Below are 18,207 nucleotides of genomic sequence, written 5' to 3' on the forward strand. Positions count from 1 at the left end.
TTCGAACTCTCCTTATAGTTAGTTGTAAGATTCTGTCTATTGCTCAGCCCATAAGCCTATGTCATCCATGCTCCCGCATGGAAATTCTTCATAAATATACAAAAGCATGATAGAAAACTGTACACTACAACTTGACAAACTTGATGTGATTTGCTGTAGTTTCATTAGAAAGATGCACATAGAGTGTGCTGTGATGTCACTTTAAAGGGGGAGGGACTTAACGCGGAGAGCAAAGGAAGGGGAAACTCAGAGGGTCAAAAATTAAAGTGAAACTTATAAAACATGTTTTTATATTGATTTCTGGCAATTATAGCATTTTCAAATCAATAAAAGGTAACATGGTGATCTAAATATGTTATGTGTTAGCAGTTAATACTCCATAGAAATAAAAAAAAAAACCTTTTTAAATGTGTTTTTTGAACATTAAAAATACCCTTAATGAAATAAATGTCATCATTTGGAGCCTTCCAAGCAAAGCAATTATACTTCTATGGAGACCAGAAAGAGATACATAGAGCAGCTTAAAACACTGACATGGTTCAGGTCCAAATGTATGGCATGAACAGCTTGGCTTTCCGAACAGAATGAATATCTTCACTGTAAAACAGTGATTAAACAAAACAAAAACAACTAAAAACACTAACACTTACAAAAGGAAGAGAGACGGTTCTTAGAAATATACGTATAAATACATAGGAAAGTCAATCATTTAGTAATAGTTATAACCAGACTGCAAGCTTTTCCTTGGTCCAATAGCCGTCACTGTGGATGCAGCTGTGTAATTAGTCTTAACAGGTGTAGTCGGTAAACAGCCCCTTGACATAGTGTTTAGGTAAGGATTATACATATTAATCCTTGTTTAGTCATGTTTGTGTTATATTTGTTCAGTGGTTCTGGATAATAACTGTGTTTTGGTCTGAGGCTTAACTAGGCTAATGCTTCCCTTTCATTCCAAATGGTGCATATAGAATGTATTTTCCCTGAAAAGCTGAGGCCCTGAGCCAGAATGTATCTTAACTCGCTCTGGGGGCTTTATTGCTTCCTCACGGGGAAAGGAGATTGCAGTTAGGGGCTTTTTCTGACAAAGAGGAATAATGTGAAGCCCCTCTGAGCTCATACAGTCAAGCTAAACGTCCCAGTGTGAGGTGATAGAATATCTTTTCACAGAGCATTTTAATGGAACCACACAGCTGCAGCCAGGAGCCTACTGCTATTCAGCAATTTCAGTGAGGTCTCATAAGATAAAATGCAATATCTGAATTTTCTAAGGCCAAAGCACGTCTAAGGATCATAATAGTGTTTTGTGCTCTTTTCTCTGTTCATGTTTAGTTATGTTTGGTTGTTAATTGTGTTTTTCAGTCACAGACAAGCATCAGTTCAAGCCTGAGCCAGTTCTGTACCGTTTTCGCTATGACGATGGGACGTACCATCCCAGGAGCGACATGCAGGATGTCATCTCCAAAGTAGGGCCTCTGTATTTATATACAGAGATATCTGCAGTTAATCTCTATGGCTAATCTCTATTTTTTCTCAAGGGAGTACGTCTGTTCTGCCGCCTTCACAGCCTTTTCACTCCTGTCATCAGGTAAGCCTCAATGTCACTCACATGTTTACTGTCCAAACCAGACAAAACACTGATTAAATGAGTAGCTATGCAATGTGTTAGTATTCAAAATATCTTGTCTTTCATTCATATTCACTTTTTGATATAGCCAGTCATCACAATTGCAAGATGTGTTTTGCTTTTCAATAGAATAAATAAGACATTTTTGTAAAATGTAAAGAAAAATGTAAAGAAAAAAGAAAAATGGCAGTGCTGTTGATGAAGTGCAGGGTCTGTCCTGTTATCTGGCTGCTCTCAAAATACAGATGTGGTGGCTGAGTCTTTCACATAGATTAACTGTGTGAGAACCACAAAAGTGAATTGATTTGAAGTTAAACTGTTAAAATGACAGTATACTTTATACTGCAGATTTGTCAGTGTGAAAGTACACCTCAGCTTGTAATTAGTGTAAATAAGCCAAAGTCATCCAATCTCCATGTGAAACAGACATTCAAACCACAACACAAAACAGGTGTTTTTCAGCTCGTCTGGCACAGGATACGAACCATTCACGTCCCTCACACAGTTACAAATGGAACAATCACGTTTTATTGGCACAAACTCTGGGCCTGCTTTGCCTCCTGTGTTGTTCTTAAAAATAACATTTGAAGAGGAACATCAAGGCTAGCTGTTTCTGTAGCATTAGCCAGAGGAAAGGCTTTAATTTCACACAGATAAAAGTCTGTCACAGCTGTGGGGGAACACTAATGCTATGTATTAATGCAATTGTTTGATCTTAGCATTAAGACGCCTAAAGGTTATTGTGCGTGTTGCTTCACTATTGAGGACTACTGGCATTTGATTTGAAGCAGGACCTTTTCAGTGTAAAACTCTAGCCGACGAGAGTTGTGGACTGTTGGCTGCTGTATCTGCCACTGAGCGTTCTACACAATACATCACAGAGCTTGGGAATGCTACAGTTTAATTGGAGCGACCAGTCCCGGCCTAATTAGGTGGAATTTCCTGGCAGCGTGAATGAGATGGGGCCAAGGCGTGTTCCCAAGCAGCGTCTGTCCCTTACGGGAATGGCACCTAGGATACATGTTTAGTATTCAGTGACAATAATTTGACCATGACAATAAATTTGACCATGTTTATCCACCAGTAAATGTCAGCTGTAAACACCGTATATAGATATATACGGGTGCATATTATCTTAGTAAATAAGGATAAAATCTCATATATTTAGTCCAGTGTGCAAAACAAATTTTTATTTCTGTTGTGAAATATTTCAAGTATTCCAGAACAACCTTTTAACCAATTACAATATGTCTTCATAACCATCATTAAAGCAAAGTAATACTTGATATAATGAAGTAATGGGTTTTATTTTTTAAACTGAGCTTGTGAAATAAATGCACTTCATATAGGTCTTTATTATGAACACTGCTTGTTGACTCAGATATGTCTTCTGCTTAAATTTGCAACTTTTCCACCTGTCAATTATTTATTCTAACTAAATGCCAGGCCAAAGTTTTCCTATCTGCCAAGCGAGTTAAAGTGCAGTTGTGACCTTTCTCTCTGCTGCAGCTCAAACTGTGGTATCCTTATGCTGGACATATGGCTGGCCATTGGCCTGCTGTTTACACCCATTTTTCACTCTTGACAGCAGCAGTGCGCTCCAGCCACCGGAGCCCAACATCTCTCATGGAGTTACTATTAGGGGGAACACATGCCTTCCCAGTGCTCTATGCAGGGGAGCAAAACAAGTTAATAATACAGTTAATACGTGCAACATGACATGATGAAATGAAAGACATATTTGGAACCATTTAACTATCATAAAGTTTAGGAAGCAAAATTCAAAATTGAATACCTTGTTTCTAATCACTTTTAATGGATAAATACATGTATAATCCTTAGCTCACAGGTCCAAACATAAGCTAAATTTGTTTAAGATGCTGAATTATTGTAGACACAGACCTACAGCGTAGTCCAAGATCCAACCACTTAATCGTAGCAAAAACTGTGATTGTCACAATAACACATTTTGAAGTGTGATATAGTGTTACAGAAAATATCACAATAAAACAATAAGATTGAAACTAACAACATAACATGACTTGCAATAAATAAAAAGCAGAATGAAACAAGTAGTTTTCTAGCATCACTAATGAGCCTTAGATATTAATTATCTGAGCTCAGATGTTGATGAACTACCAAAAAAAGTTACCGGCTAATCAAAAGAAAAGCCTCCAAAAATTCTTCCAGCTTTAACTATCTTGAAAGGCCCACTCAGCATCAGACCTAAAGTTTTTGATTTAACAGTATATTTGGACACATCTACATGTGCAAGCTAACATCATTTTTTCTAGTGCTACCATCCCACCCTAACTGTCAAATAAAGTTACACAACTGAATGTTCCACACTGAAGGCAATGTTCAGCCTCTCACGCCTGGCGCTCCGAAGAGGTCCAGACAGCTGAGATTGGACCCTTAACTGGGCTCATATGTCATGTTTGACTTGTCTAAAGACTGTGCGTGTCTGCCAATGTGTGGAGGAGAAGCGGTGCAGCAGCTCTGGTCTGGAGTTTCCCTCAGGCTGCAGTCCCATGGGGAGGCCTCTGTGTTCATGGGAAAGTTGTGGCTTCATTCCTAGATGCATTATTCCCGGTCTTGTGTGGGTAAATGTGAGACTGACGTAGGAAAGGAGGGGGGCACCCAGGGGCCAAGCACAGCTGGAGTTGTTGCCTGAGGTCCCTCTGTGCAATGCTGTTGGCCGCTGTGACAAACCCATAGGGAATTATGGAAAAAAAACCCTCTTTGTGTCACCACAGCTGCACATGTGCACAGTCAACATGTTTTGAATGTAAATATAATAATGTAAAATTCCTTTTTCTTGTGCCCTTTTTAGAGATAAAGACTACCATCTTCGAACTTATAAATCTGTGGTGATGGCCAACAAACTCATAGACTGGCTGTTAGCTCAGGTAAGGCCTATGTTATATGATTAAGGTTTGTCAATTTTACCTTAATTACTTAATCACATATTTGCCCTGTGGAATGACTGATAGAAGTCTGGGTTCCTAACATTAGATGCCTTTTCACATGTAGCTTTGACCTAACCCAGCAACTATGAATCTTAGGGAGATGGACTCCTAGATGTAAAGCTGCCACATACTCACACATTTCTGTTTCATTCACTAGAGGGAAACTATTGATTGATAATCTTGCTTCGGTGCACTCTCTTCCAAGTAAAAAATATTAAAAAGTATGCACATATCCTGTAAATGTGTGAGCAGGAGTATCTGAGAATATCAGTCCATTTGAATCTGATTTAAAGCGACGGAAATGGCGGATTCTTTTAGGGGACTTGAAGGGTCCTCGTGGAGCTCAGTCTAGACGTGGTTCTGGTTGTTTTTAAACTGATGTGAGCGGTGCATGCCTCGGGCTTTTGGAGGCAAGAACAAAGGGGGTGTGAGTGTGACATTTTGACTGCTCTCTAACCACACTGTCTTTTGTTCCGTCTCCATTGTCTTTCATCGTCTTTCTGTTCTGTCTCAGCCTTGGTTTAGCCCGTCACTCGCTAAATTCCTCCTACGTTTTTTTCTTTTTTTTGCTATCTTCTGTTCTAGGGTGACTGCAAAACCAGGGAAGAGGCATTGATCTTAGGAGTGGAGCTGTGCGACAATGGATTCATGCATCACGGTACAGACTGAGGACTTCAACTGATCAATACAACACGAAACAGAAAACAGAAATTTTACTTGTACATGAATATAGAAGAGCTTTACCAGCAGAGATCTGTATGGCATTTAGCATCATTTTTAGCACAGAGGCTTCTTGTGCCCTTTCCATTGCAAATTTTGTTCCCTTCAAGACAAGAATAGATCCACGTTCTGTTTATATGAATGCATTGCTGTGTATGCAGTCCAAACAAGCAAGGATGTGGCTTCATTTTAATGCAAGGAGCCACATCCTTGCTTTAAAATGAAGCATACAATTACCCATCTAGTTAGGGCAAGGCAATATGACAAAACATATATTAATTTCTTGAACATAAACATGCCCAGCCCTACAATAAGTAATGAGTGACTTGTAGACAAATATGGAAAAAGGAATCATTGTACTAATAGAAAATCACTACTACCTCCATGCCCGCCAGTATTACTACTTTGAAGGTCTGTAGAACAATTCAAGACTTATTACTGTCCGACTTTACTGAGGTTTGTCATTGCTAGTGCGCAGTCGCCATAGCTACAGCTTGTTTACTGGTGTCTTATGTGACCATGCCAAAGTCCACATCATGCTTAGCACAGTATGACTCACTGCGAACATGTTAGAACGATCTTGAACGGCCCACAGTACAACCTCATCACAACCTCACACAAATTACCACTGGCTCCATGGGACATAACAGGCTGCTGCCTTCTGTCTCCCCTACTTTCTCTGGGTTAATTTAAAATGACAAGCCAGTTAGTCGCTATTTTGTCTCATTGAAATCTCTAAAAGGTGCTAACAGTAATGTTAGCACCTAATGTAATAAGACTATGAACATTAAACAAATTTATCTTGTTTTCTTTTTCCATATCAATACATTGTTTTCTATACTTGTGTTTAAATTGTTTTTGAGGTGGGGATGACAGTCACTGAGTTCCTGAAGCGTAGTGGCAGTGATGGGCAAGGCAAACACTTAACAAACTTCCACAACGGACAGACGTAGCAATAGCCGAACAAAACAATTTATACATAAACGCCAAAAAAGTGCACATTCATACCACTTGTCAGACTCTAAATTTGTAAAACCGGCAGTGGAAAATGTATCAGTTTAATACAAGAAAATACTTTTTGGTGTTAAAATAAAAGTTTCATTTGAGCACTACTCTTCTGTGTAATGCAAAAACGTCTTCTTTTTAACATTAACATCAGGTTCTTTTTAAAGACAATACAGGAGGAGATGTATTTGTTGTTGACATGTTTTGGCTGCTAGCTGCAAGGCATCTCCAGAGCTGTCACCGGTCTTGGTGGTGACGTTTCATGTATCAGCTGTCGTCTGTGTATGCCCCCTGTGTAAACATATATTTCCTATACTATAACAAAGATTATATTCATATTCCCATTGGTATGACACAAGTAAAATTGTTATTTGGATGTGTGTACAGTAATGTATATTCTCTAAAATCTTTCCTCCTCTCATTACCTTCAAAGTGCTGGAGAAGAGCGACTTCAAGGACGAGCCCCTGTTGTTTCGCTTCTTCGCTGATGAGGAGATGGAGGGCTCCAACACCAAACACAAACCAATGAAGCACGACTTGAAAATCCTTGAGAATGTCATCGCCAAGTCTCTCCTGGTGAACAACTACCTCTTTACTCATTTCACTTTTTTATATAACCAACACAACTTTGCTCCATATTTTGATTTTTAGAATTTTGTGGAGTGAGTTGAGCGCAGAGACCGTAGATATATAAAGTCTAGCCCACTCTTTTGTATCCTCTATCTGTCTGTGGTATTATCTGCTGGTTTTGTTGGTGTTCATGGTGTGTGAGAACATCTTGGTCCACTGCGTTTGGGATTTAGTTGATTAAAATGGGGTTTTCTTTCAGATAAGACCAAGTGAAGGAGGATATGGCTTTACACTTGAGGAGAGAAACAGAGTGCCCATCATCAAATCTGTGGAAAGGGGGTCGACAGCAGAGGTGTGGGAACACAGTAACACGTAGTACTAAAAACAACATGGTTTGGGATGTAATTTGATAATATTTTGTATAAATCTAATCTGTATTTAGATGGCTGGTCTGGAAGTGGGGAGGAAGCTGTTTGCCATAAATGGAGACTTGGTGTTTCTTAGACCTTTCTCAGAGGTGGAGGTTCTTCTACGGCAATGTTTCAACAGCAAAGGACCTATCAGTGTTCTAGTCAGCACCAAGCCAAGAGAGTGAGTCTGCATCATGCAAGCAACTTTCATTACACAGTTATTTATTTAACATTTGTTTCAAGGATATGTGGTTTCTGGATAGTCAAATTGTAAAAAATATCTAAATGCAAATTTGTTATTGCAAAAAGTCTGAAATTACAAATAAACATAACGAGTCGTAGGATGGAAATGAATTAAAAGCCATTCATTTGACAGAGGGATGTCAAAATATATACACATAGTACATAAATGTATTTTCTATTTTTTGAGTTTTATACAACTGTATGGTAGAACTTGAGATGTTTAAAACGTCTTTCTTCCTTGTTTGTCATGATTGTTTACAACCACTTTCTAAATATTTTTCAGGGCATGTGTATACTGTAGTTGCACTGTTGTCAGACTATTTGACAGTTTGATGCATTGGTGTTTCTCTAGAACAGTGAAGATCCCAGACTCGGCGGACGGTCTGGGGTTCCAGATCCGAGGCTTTGGTCCATCTGTGGTCCATGCAGTGGGCAGAGGTATGTCTGTCACTGAGCTGCACGGGGGCACAGCTGGCTAACAGCTGGCTCGTCACAGTTAAGGGCTGACTATGACTTGGCCACAGGGGTGCAATCTCTTCCTCCTTCTCTCTGTCGGGCTCAGCTGGCCAGTTAATGGTCCTGGCAAAACTGCAAATTACCTAGTTATCAGCCACTTTTCGCCCTGTCAAGATCCCAACTAGTCACATTTTCCAAGCTGTCCCGTCCTTCTGTGCTAAAAGGCTCATTCTCAATCTGTCTCGTTATCTATCGCAGTATGTTTAACATCACTGGTGTCGCAAAATGGAATCCAATCTACAAACATTTCATGGCCTTGCTGGGGAGTTTTCAAGGGAATTGATACTTGCTTTTTTCCCTTGAATAATTTCAATGTGCTTCCTAACCTGGGGCTTCAATTAGAGACCTAATCTCAAGAGAAAAAGCACATGTTATGCAATCACTGGCTTTGTCTCAACAACTTCTCTCCCCAGCAGTCCAGGGTCATGTGGAACAGATAATGCCAATTAGTGACTCTCATTGCAAGGATCTTCATTATATATTTTTAAGGACTGAGATGCAGGAAGAGAAAATCCTCGCCTAAACGCCTGTTTGCCTTAGTAATGTCGGGTATTTGCTGTTTACCAATGCTCTAAGCTTGTTTTAGCTAGGCATATTAAACATCTCTAAAAAGGAAACTACTACACAGTTCACATTTGTTTGGTTCTAGTGCTGAATACTTTACCACAGTTTGTCCCTTAATATTGCAGATTGTAGTTATTTATTCCACACTTCTCCCTCAGCACCACTTCAGAAACTCATACTTGCTTTGTATTACACTGAGTTACATAAGGTTGATTTTTGTGAAAAGGTTTACAGTGCAGTTGTATCCACAGCAGTCAGGCCGTGGTATGCATGCTGTGTGTTTAAGGAGCTATGAAAACAACTCCGAAGAGTATTTGGTCTGCCCTTCGCTTTCTTGTGATAGCTGTAAACCTTGAAGTTTTCTTATGGTCTGAATCACATCCCTGAGAGAGGCCTATGTCTATCCCAGATAAACAACTACACCCCCTCATCCCCTCCTGCACGTTTCTGTCTCACGGTGCTCCGGAGCTGCCAAAACAGGAAATAATCTTGTAAATACAAAGAAAGGAAAAAGGGAAGGCAATCTTATATACAGGATGTGGAATATGTGACACTTGTGTTGTCCTGATTTAGCATGCACCTGCAGTGTCATTATAAAGTGTGGTACTTACTTGTCCTTGATCTGTTGGCATCTTTTACCAGGCACTGTGGCAGCCATCGCCGGTCTGCACCCAGGACAGTGCATCATCAAGGTGAACGGGATCAATGTGAGCAAGGAGAGCCACGCCAGCGTCATTGCCCACGTCACAGCCTGCAGGAAGTACAGAAGACCTACGCAGGTGAGACACTGAAGCAGCACATTAAAATCTAATAGTTTTAATGGTATAGATTTCACGGAACCTCTACAGGTCACCTTAAATAAGTAACACAATCATTTTTATCAATATTCCCAGTAATTGAGTATTTTTTACTGCTCCAATCCCACTCCCACCTGTGGTTTTCTATGTTATCCAGAGCATGGTTATATTACCATAATATCTGGCCAAGGTCATGTGTCAATGCTTAGGAGGTGTTTTGCTAGAATAATTTTAACAGTCTAAAAGGAAGGCTAAACTGTATTTCATGTTTTATTTTTTTGTAGTTTTATATTGTGGCCCTTAGATTTACAGACCAACATTTATTTACTAAGTTGCTAGTCTAGACCACCAACCTCCATATCCCTCCAACTGACAAATAAATATTCAACAGTAGTGAATAGAGGCCCGATTTGAAGCAGAGTTGCCCCAAGGTCAAGTGTATTTTTTTAAAACATATAATACTGCATTTTGAAGAAACCATGCTCTAACATTAGACTTTTTTTTCTTGTTACCATGCTTAAAATTCCCATGACCTCAGTGCTGAAGTGAACTGTATGTTGACTGGTCATTATGTTGTAATGGAAGTGGAAACGAAAACGCCAGAGTGTGGGAGAAAGCTTGAAACAGCACACACCATGTAACACATACTCATAATTCAACTGTTCTGTGCATTCACTCTTTCTGTCTCTGTCTTTGGTTTAGTACTGTGTAAATATAGTAGTTTTGAATGTCTGGCACTCGCCTCTTTCTCACAGCGGTGGGCCTATAGTGGGAGACTTGGGCTGGAGCTTGAATGCTTGATACAGAAACAAAACACAAGTTAAACTGAGACTTCTAGGCAGATGTTTATCATGTCGACCGGGTGGCAGCTGTGATCGCAGAAGTAGGTTTTGGTCCACCTGTTGGGGAAAGTGTCAAAATGTAAATTGTGGGGTGCATTGGTGGTTCATGCTGGTGTAGGGTGTCAATATAATTGGATCCCGGTGGGACTTAACGATGTACTGCCCCAACACTAGAAGAGATCTGGTTCAAATCAAGTTGTAGACTGGAGGGAAAAACCACCCTTACTTTCTCTGTCTCAGCTCCTTTGCTTTCTCTGTGTATTTTGGTTGTAAACTAGACCACAGAGCAGTAGGCAAGCGCAACATGTAGCCTTGGCAGAAAGCCGCTGCGGTCTTGGGTGTGGAGGCAAACACACGTACAGTAACACACGCTACACTGGGCTGATGAGATTGGCATTGGTTTGCTTTTGTGGTCTCACCGAGCTCCACGTTTCCATATGTTGGTGAAGAGTTTTCGTGGTGCACAGCGTCACTCCAGCTGTGGGGACTTTGGCAGACACACTCACACACACCACAACTTTCTTCTAGTAATGTTGAAGTGGTACGAATTATTTGTGACAGTCGATGATTTAAAAAGCGCTTTGAGTGGCTTGAAGGTGGAAAAGTGCTATATAAACATGTGACCATTTACTATAAGCGTAAATATGACTGGTTGGACTTAGGTTATACCGGTAGTAGCATTCTGTCTAGTATTTGCAATAGTTAACCAATTATTCAATAGAAATGATATTAACTCGCATCCAGTAACTGACCAAAGATAATATGTGCATTTTGATGAGAATTCAAAACAATACCAATGTCAAACAATACAATTTAAGTAGGATTTTACAGTATTGACATTGTGAGAAATAATAGCTTGGGTAAATGGGACAAGACATGAATTTAAAAAGGTAAGATATTTTATTGTGAAGATAATGAACCATCTGATCTTTTTTGCAGCAAGATACTATCAACTGGGTCTACAACTCCAGTGAGAGTGCACAAGAAGACCAGAAAAACAACAACAACCAAAAACCAGTGGCAGAGGAGAATGGAGACGGCTTTGAATGCCAAGTGGAAGGTCACCACTCTCACATATTCTTAATAAAGAAAAACAGTGACGTTTAATCATGGGGTGTAGATTTGCAGTATGTTGTATGGAGTATTTGCAGTCATCTGTAGATTCACACTAAAAGGTTTTCCCATATCTGAAAAATCTGAATCTCAAATTTGACTGAAGTGTTATTTCCCCCAAATTTATGAAGCCCAATGAGAGTTAAACAGAAAAGCCATTTCACTTTAGTAAACAGCTTCAAACTGCAGGATTTATAGATGTATTAAGTCACTGTGCTCACAAGGGGCTGCCTCTATAATCTTGGAAATATTCATTGGTTTTTGGAGAGAGATGGAAGAAGTCATTAGGGCAGGGACTCTTCGAATGTGTTGTAGATTTGGTGGTCTGGTGGTCCTCCCTTGGGTCTACTTAACGTTTCTGTTAAATTGCGATAAAACGCTGTTGTAAATATACTATTACATTTTATGGATCCACACAGAATTGTTTCATACGTTTAACTGCATGGGAAACGTTGCATACATGCCCCATAAGATACAGTACAATATGGGTTAGCAACTCATTCGTTAAAGGTGCACTATGTAACTTTTATGGTGGTGTGTCTGCTACCTGCTTGTCTCAATAGAGATGTTTCTACTTAGCATGGAATCTTCCACACTATAGCATTAAACTTTTATATATCTATGAAGACATACAGATAATGCCATCAGGTCAGGTCACATTACTGGTCAGATTTGTTGAGACACAACCTCGCTCACACTAAGAGTGCATGGTTTTTGAGGTCTTGGCAATAATATCTGTAAATGTTACACAGTGCAGCTTTAAAGGTGTTATATTACACAAAATTGACTCTTGTGAGCTTTAAGTCATATTATAATGATGTTGCCTTATCAAAAACATATCTGGAATTGCGTTTTGTTTCATTTACACATATTTGAGTAACTTATTATAGTCTGTGTACATCTCCAAAGCTCAAAATGCCCTGTTCCTCCTTGTAATATGCGAATTGGTAGTTTTCAAGTCAACTGAAATTATCTAAATGATTCTGCAATGAAGGTGTATGGAGTTTAAAACACAGTGGAGCACTTCCTGTATTACCACATGACATCACAAGGTGGAACAGAGTTTTCCATTTGAGAGAAGAACTCAGCCTAAATATGCAGGAGATGTGTGTTAAACATGTGCGAATGAAACAAAACACAACTCCAGGTCTGTTTGTGATGCAGAAACAACATTACGACTGATCAGAAAATAGCGTAATATGGGCCCTCCAGCTGATATATACCCAGACTGTTATTGAAAATATTATTGTTCAACTTTCTATACACTGTAATGTCCATTTTGTGTCATTGCAAACAGAGGTCATAGACAAGTTCAACACCATAGCAATTATTGATGGGAAAAAGGACCACGTGAGCCTGACTGTGGACAATGTGCACCTGGAGTATGGAGTGGTCTATGAGTATGACAGCACTGCAGGGATGAAGTGCCACGTGCTGGAGAAGATGGTGGAGCCTAAGGGGTTCTTCAGTCTCACTGCAAAGGTTAATACTACTTTATGTGCTAAACTATTAAGTGTGCTGTTTAGATGCTGTAAATTATTCCATATTCATTTGTCTGATTTGTGATCCTGGGAATGGGGCTAGGAGATTCATGGGAAAATGAGCGCAGGCTAAAGGGGTAGATCAAAAGTGGACTTGCATCAGCGTCTTGAGTTTCATGTGTTTTCCCTTATGATAAGCCTGCAATTCCTGTGTGTTTTGTCAACTTTGTGATTTTAATTCATGCACTATTTTGCCAAAAATGTCTAATTAAGTTCCAAATGCAATTGCTACAAATTCTGGAGCTGTACCATCATTTCTGCAATAACACTGGATATACCGATGCTTAAACACGGCACTTTGCTGCTAATGCTAATGTTTGTATTCACCTCATTACGGAAGTTGCCGTGGGCGCCGCCATTGCCATTCGGGTTGAATTAGTTTGCATGGGGCTGCCGATCTTGAAAACAAATAAGTTCTATACAGACTACAAAGCCGTTTTAAAGCCTCCCATAGAATCAGTCCAGTTTTACACAGACAAACCTACTTTACATCATATTTTAGCTACAAAACAAATTCTCCATTGAAATGAATGGGATTCCCGCTTAGCCAGAAGTACCACTATTAGTTACATGTAGGTCAAAAAGTGGGCGAAGTGGGTGAATAAGGTCAATAGAGAAGAGTGGAGTGAATTGTCACGTTTTGACCCTTCTAGTACATCAGAAATTACACTGTCAAAGACTTCCAGTTTCCATATCTGACAGTATAATTCTGTTGTAATTTATGTTTGAGTATTCCTGTAAGAAAACTGTTTGCCATGCTCAATATATGGTTTGGCTTTTCTCTTTTTGTGCCCCTATCAAACTGGAATCTACAAGCTGTCAGGACTGAGGGATGATTGGTGACTTTCCACATAAAACTATATCTTTTCAACACCATTTTACAGCCTCAGAGGGCCGCCATTCAAGACTCAGAGAGACACTTGGAGTAAGAGTCTGAGTATAACGAGAGTCAAGATGCTAGTAGACACTGACAGTTTTATTTTAGTCATGTCAGTTCCCAGCTGTGTTAAGTGCATGTGTTTTATTGATATCCTCAGAATGATCATTATTGATTGAAGACTGAAAGAAAACTCTGCCTCTGGTGTGCAAAAACAGACAAAAAAGCCTACAGATTAATAAATTTATATTCATCATCACTTTTCATGTAAATTGAGCACACAGGCTCTACTTTGTATGCCAGAAAATATATAATAGACAACTCTTCTTACATCCTCGGTCAATTAACCCGGATCACAAGCTGCGTTGCTAATCTAGATTTACAAGCTTCGCATCTTAAAAATCACTCAATAAAACCCAATGACACGCATAGAGCAAAACATATCCTTTCTGTCAATGGCGACCCCTCAAAGTGAAAGTAATTGAAGTATTATTGTAAACATCTGCCTCGAGCGTCTCATGTTGTCCTTAGAGATCTGTGTTAGAATTTTAATATAGTTTTTCTCTGCATCACTTTATTCCTGCTTTTTAATCTTGTCCTTGTTTTTTCCTTTCCCTCCACTGGGATTTTGATTAAGATAACTTGAGATGTTCCTTCTCCACTCTCTTGTTTACAGTACATATATATGACCCTTTGTTTTGTTTGCGCTGTATAAAGAGACCCTATGGAAATATTTACCCTGAAAGATGGCATTTATTTGCATTGTGCCTGACTGGTCTCCCTCTGAGCAGATCTTGGAGGCGCTGGCTCGTAATGACGACATGCTGGTGCAGATGTGTGGCAGGCTGAGCTCCAGCTGTGATGTGGTCCCTGAGGAGCTACTCGTCCGCTTCAGTGCCATGTGCAGTGAGAGGGTGGAGCACATCAACCGCCGCATCACCAACTACAGGAAGGTAACTGCACCAGCTGTGAGCCGCATACCGCTTTGTGATGGTGACTTAATAATGAGCAAGTAAGGTTGTCAAAAAAAACAATGCCTAGATACTAATCAAAACCAATGGCTAGACAGACTGTATATATAAATGGACACAGCTAACCTGCTAGCCGTCGTGTTCCAAATAGGAAATGAGCATGGGCGCACTTCCAGCTGCAATTCACTTTGAAAAACTGTTGCCCCGCTCTCCTTACCTATCGCTGTCAGGCTGGCCATTTTGGTCTTCAAATTTTTGTATTAACCTGCTCGACATGATCCTGGTCTTTTAGTTTTTTTCGGCATTATGTCTGTAAATCAAGGTATGAACATTAATTACATATCCAATGTAAGTATTGAAGATCAAAACTGAAAAATTACTTGTAAAAAGGTGCTAGTCTAAGACCACATGGTTATTTTATAAAAACAACACTATGAACAAATGAATGATGATCCCGAGAGTGACTGCACCAGTAAACAGATGGTTACATTACATTAGATTGATGCATTATGCATGTAATTTGGCAACCATGCTTCTACTGAAATCAGCTCTGCAGTTTCCAACCCAGTAGACTTGTTTCTTTTATTAAGTCATTTTAGATCAATATTGAGATTTAAAATATCCAAAATATACCATAGTGATTCACAGGTGTCATAAATTCTTACTTTATAGCAGACAAAAGAACAATATGTCTTGTTTCATGTTAGCCCAGCCTTTTTACATTGAGTTAGGTACAAAAATGTGCCCAGGATCAACTTTCAACATCGTGTGCATTAGAATGTACTTGGATTTGGTTTCTAATAAGCTCATTATTGGTTTAATGCAAATATTTTGAGAAAACACGTGTCTATAGGCAAAAACAGCTGTATGCATCCAAGTGTGCGTGAGAGCCGCAAAAGGGAAAAATCAACACTAAACCGAAGCTTGTATTAATTACTGTCCGGATATAAATAGCCACAGCCATGACTTTGTTGTGTAACATGGAACATTCCTTTTCAAAGCCCGAGAGAGGAAGAAGTTGGAATGACAGAGGAGTCATCTAATATAGAAAAAAGGAATACACAATTAGAAAATAGAAGACATCTCCTGGCAGACTGTAGACTCAGGGTCAGGCTGTGTCCCATCTGGAGCCCATCAGCCTCCTAACTGTAGCAACATAGGGCTCTCACTATCTGAGCAAACTGACAAGCACTGTTTGTTTTAAAGTTCATAGTTAACATATACACTGTTGGACTCATGCTTTTGGACAGGCTAAAACTGCAAAAAATAGTTCCCAGACATCGTTGCTTATAGTATTTAGCATTCTGCATAGGATAAAATATGGTTCAAATAAAGTGCAGTTGTTTAAAGGGCCCTTATTATGCTATTTTATGATCTACGTTTTAATTTTGTTTCCTTATCAAAAATATACCTGGAGTTGAGTCTTGTTTTATTCACACATGTTTAACACACACATCCTGCACATTTAGGCTGTGCTCTTCTCTCAAACTGAAAACACTCCACCTTGTGATGTCATGTAATAATACAGGAAGTGCTCCACTGTGTTTTTAAACTCCATTGCCAATCTTTACTGAACAAAAGGTAAAAGGTAGCCGTTAACTTGAAAAGTACAGCTTCATGACATTACAAGGTAGAACAGAGCATTTTGTGCTTTAAAAACATTTCAATATTTTAGCAGTATCTATAAAACAGTTAAAATAGAGGATTGCATTTTAACACAAGCAGAGGAATTTTATGTCAGGTATTTAACTAGTAACGTTACACTTTTTTCATTTTTGTCTCAGTTTTCACGTGTCTTGAAGAACAGAGCCTGGCCAACCTTTAAACAAGCCAAGACCAAGGTGTCTCCTCTCCACAGCAGCGACTTCTGTCCCACCAACTGTCACATCAACATCATGGAGGTCTCCTATCCTAAAACCACCACCTCTCTGGGCAGTGCTTTTGGCGTGCAACTGGACAACCGAAGGAGCACTTTAGAAAGGGCCGCACGACACACTGCTGAGCAAGGTAAGTAAACACCTGCACTGCTAAATAATGCAACTGTTTTGGCTACTTGAAAATTCAGATTGTTTTCTGTGGGCGCTCAGGTAAACTAAATCCCATGGTGAACGTCCAGCACACTATCACAAGCATGGCAGCCCCATCTGGACACAGCCTAGGCCGGACAGAGGGTCACGGCCTTCGCTTCTTGCTCAGAGAAGAGGACCTGCTCACACTGGACGCTTACCAAAAACTTCTGTACAAACTCACCACTGTTGTCAAGGAGATGGAGACCCACGGTGCACATATTCATGAGTGAGTGGCGGCATGCACACACACACGCTCACACTCACAAGCAGACAGGAATGCATTCTCAGATACAATCTAGTCAAGTCTATCCAATGAGAGCCCACGTCCATCCATTTTCAGACAGATTTGGAGCTTGTTTATAATAGGTTTGTTAGGGACAAAACTCAAACTGAAGTTCCTGGAGGTTAATGATGATGTGAATCTGTACAGAAACTTGTTAAACTCCCTCTAATTAGGAGTGGGCTATATGCCAAAATAGAATATTGTCATAGAAACAGTAATTCGATTTTAATCACCATATTGCCCAGCCCCGTCTCCAAGACACTAGTGACTGCTTGCAACAGGAATTAAAACAGGTGAAAAGTGGCTGAGGTCATTATCTTAGACCAACTGTCCCACACTGTCAAAATCTTTAAAATGGTGAATTTATTAGAAAATGTAAATGTTTTCTCATAAACCTCTTGGTGTCATCTAACCGCCATAGTGTTGATTCTGCATTCGTTTTTTTCAGTGACTGGGAGTGGACTAATGTTATCATGCTCTTGTCACAGTCAATTACCGCAGATACATGTTTGGCAAATTGCGTGAGACAAGGTCAGAGCAGTGATAAAGGCCTTATTTACATGCATAATTACTGATCCAAACATTATGCTCTTTGTTTACTTGTTGAAATTAGAATATAATTAGATTTTAGTAATTAGGTCTAGATTTAATCTCTACAAATAAATTCAATATTTTTAATATTTTTCTATTAACTCACTGCTGCGAGCATTATCCTCATTTAGCCCCACTTCCTGTATGTACTACCAACTCTGATTTTTGGCTCATTTTGCTGTTATGCAACTATCACAATCGACATTTTATCTTTTTTTGACCAAGACTGATGAAATAGGTTTTCTTTAAGCTACTTCAGTGTGCGAATTAGCTATTTATCCAAGAAACAGGAGTCAAGAGAGTGTTTGGCCATGTGCTTCAATAAAGTTGTGTCCATTTTGAGGTCATGACCTTTGAACCTTGCCAGTATTTTGACCCTGCCTTACATTCTCTTCTGCCTGCTTGCATCTTTTTGTTATTCACATCACACTATTAATAGCATCAGGATTGGCATCTCTTTGATAGCTATAGGAGCCTCCACCTATTTACCTGAGTCTATATT

The 18,207-nt window shown here is 39.5% G+C and overlaps 1 protein-coding gene across 2 annotated transcripts in view; it reads left to right on the plus strand.

The window, feature by feature from the left end:
• Nucleotides 1-18,207, plus strand: part of prex2 (phosphatidylinositol-3,4,5-trisphosphate-dependent Rac exchange factor 2) — a 71,756-nt gene that overhangs the window by 28,444 nt on the left and 25,105 nt on the right. For both annotated transcript variants that reach the window (XM_055230052.1, XM_033986156.2), the window contains 14 exons: nucleotides 1,360-1,463; nucleotides 1,536-1,585; nucleotides 4,458-4,533; nucleotides 5,179-5,251; nucleotides 6,752-6,894; nucleotides 7,148-7,240; nucleotides 7,331-7,479; nucleotides 7,894-7,979; nucleotides 9,264-9,400; nucleotides 11,200-11,320; nucleotides 12,671-12,855; nucleotides 14,583-14,744; nucleotides 16,547-16,769; nucleotides 16,850-17,057. In XM_055230052.1, the coding sequence (XP_055086027.1) occupies nucleotides 1,360-1,463; nucleotides 1,536-1,585; nucleotides 4,458-4,533; nucleotides 5,179-5,251; nucleotides 6,752-6,894; nucleotides 7,148-7,240; nucleotides 7,331-7,479; nucleotides 7,894-7,979; nucleotides 9,264-9,400; nucleotides 11,200-11,320; nucleotides 12,671-12,855; nucleotides 14,583-14,744; nucleotides 16,547-16,769; nucleotides 16,850-17,057 (1,810 nt within the window). The remainder of the gene's footprint in view (nucleotides 1-1,359; nucleotides 1,464-1,535; nucleotides 1,586-4,457; nucleotides 4,534-5,178; nucleotides 5,252-6,751; nucleotides 6,895-7,147; nucleotides 7,241-7,330; nucleotides 7,480-7,893; nucleotides 7,980-9,263; nucleotides 9,401-11,199; nucleotides 11,321-12,670; nucleotides 12,856-14,582; nucleotides 14,745-16,546; nucleotides 16,770-16,849; nucleotides 17,058-18,207) is intronic.

Source organism: Periophthalmus magnuspinnatus, chromosome 20 (genome assembly GCF_009829125.3).
Source record: "Periophthalmus magnuspinnatus isolate fPerMag1 chromosome 20, fPerMag1.2.pri, whole genome shotgun sequence".
NCBI classification, from domain to species: Eukaryota; Metazoa; Chordata; class Actinopteri; order Gobiiformes; family Gobiidae; genus Periophthalmus; species Periophthalmus magnuspinnatus.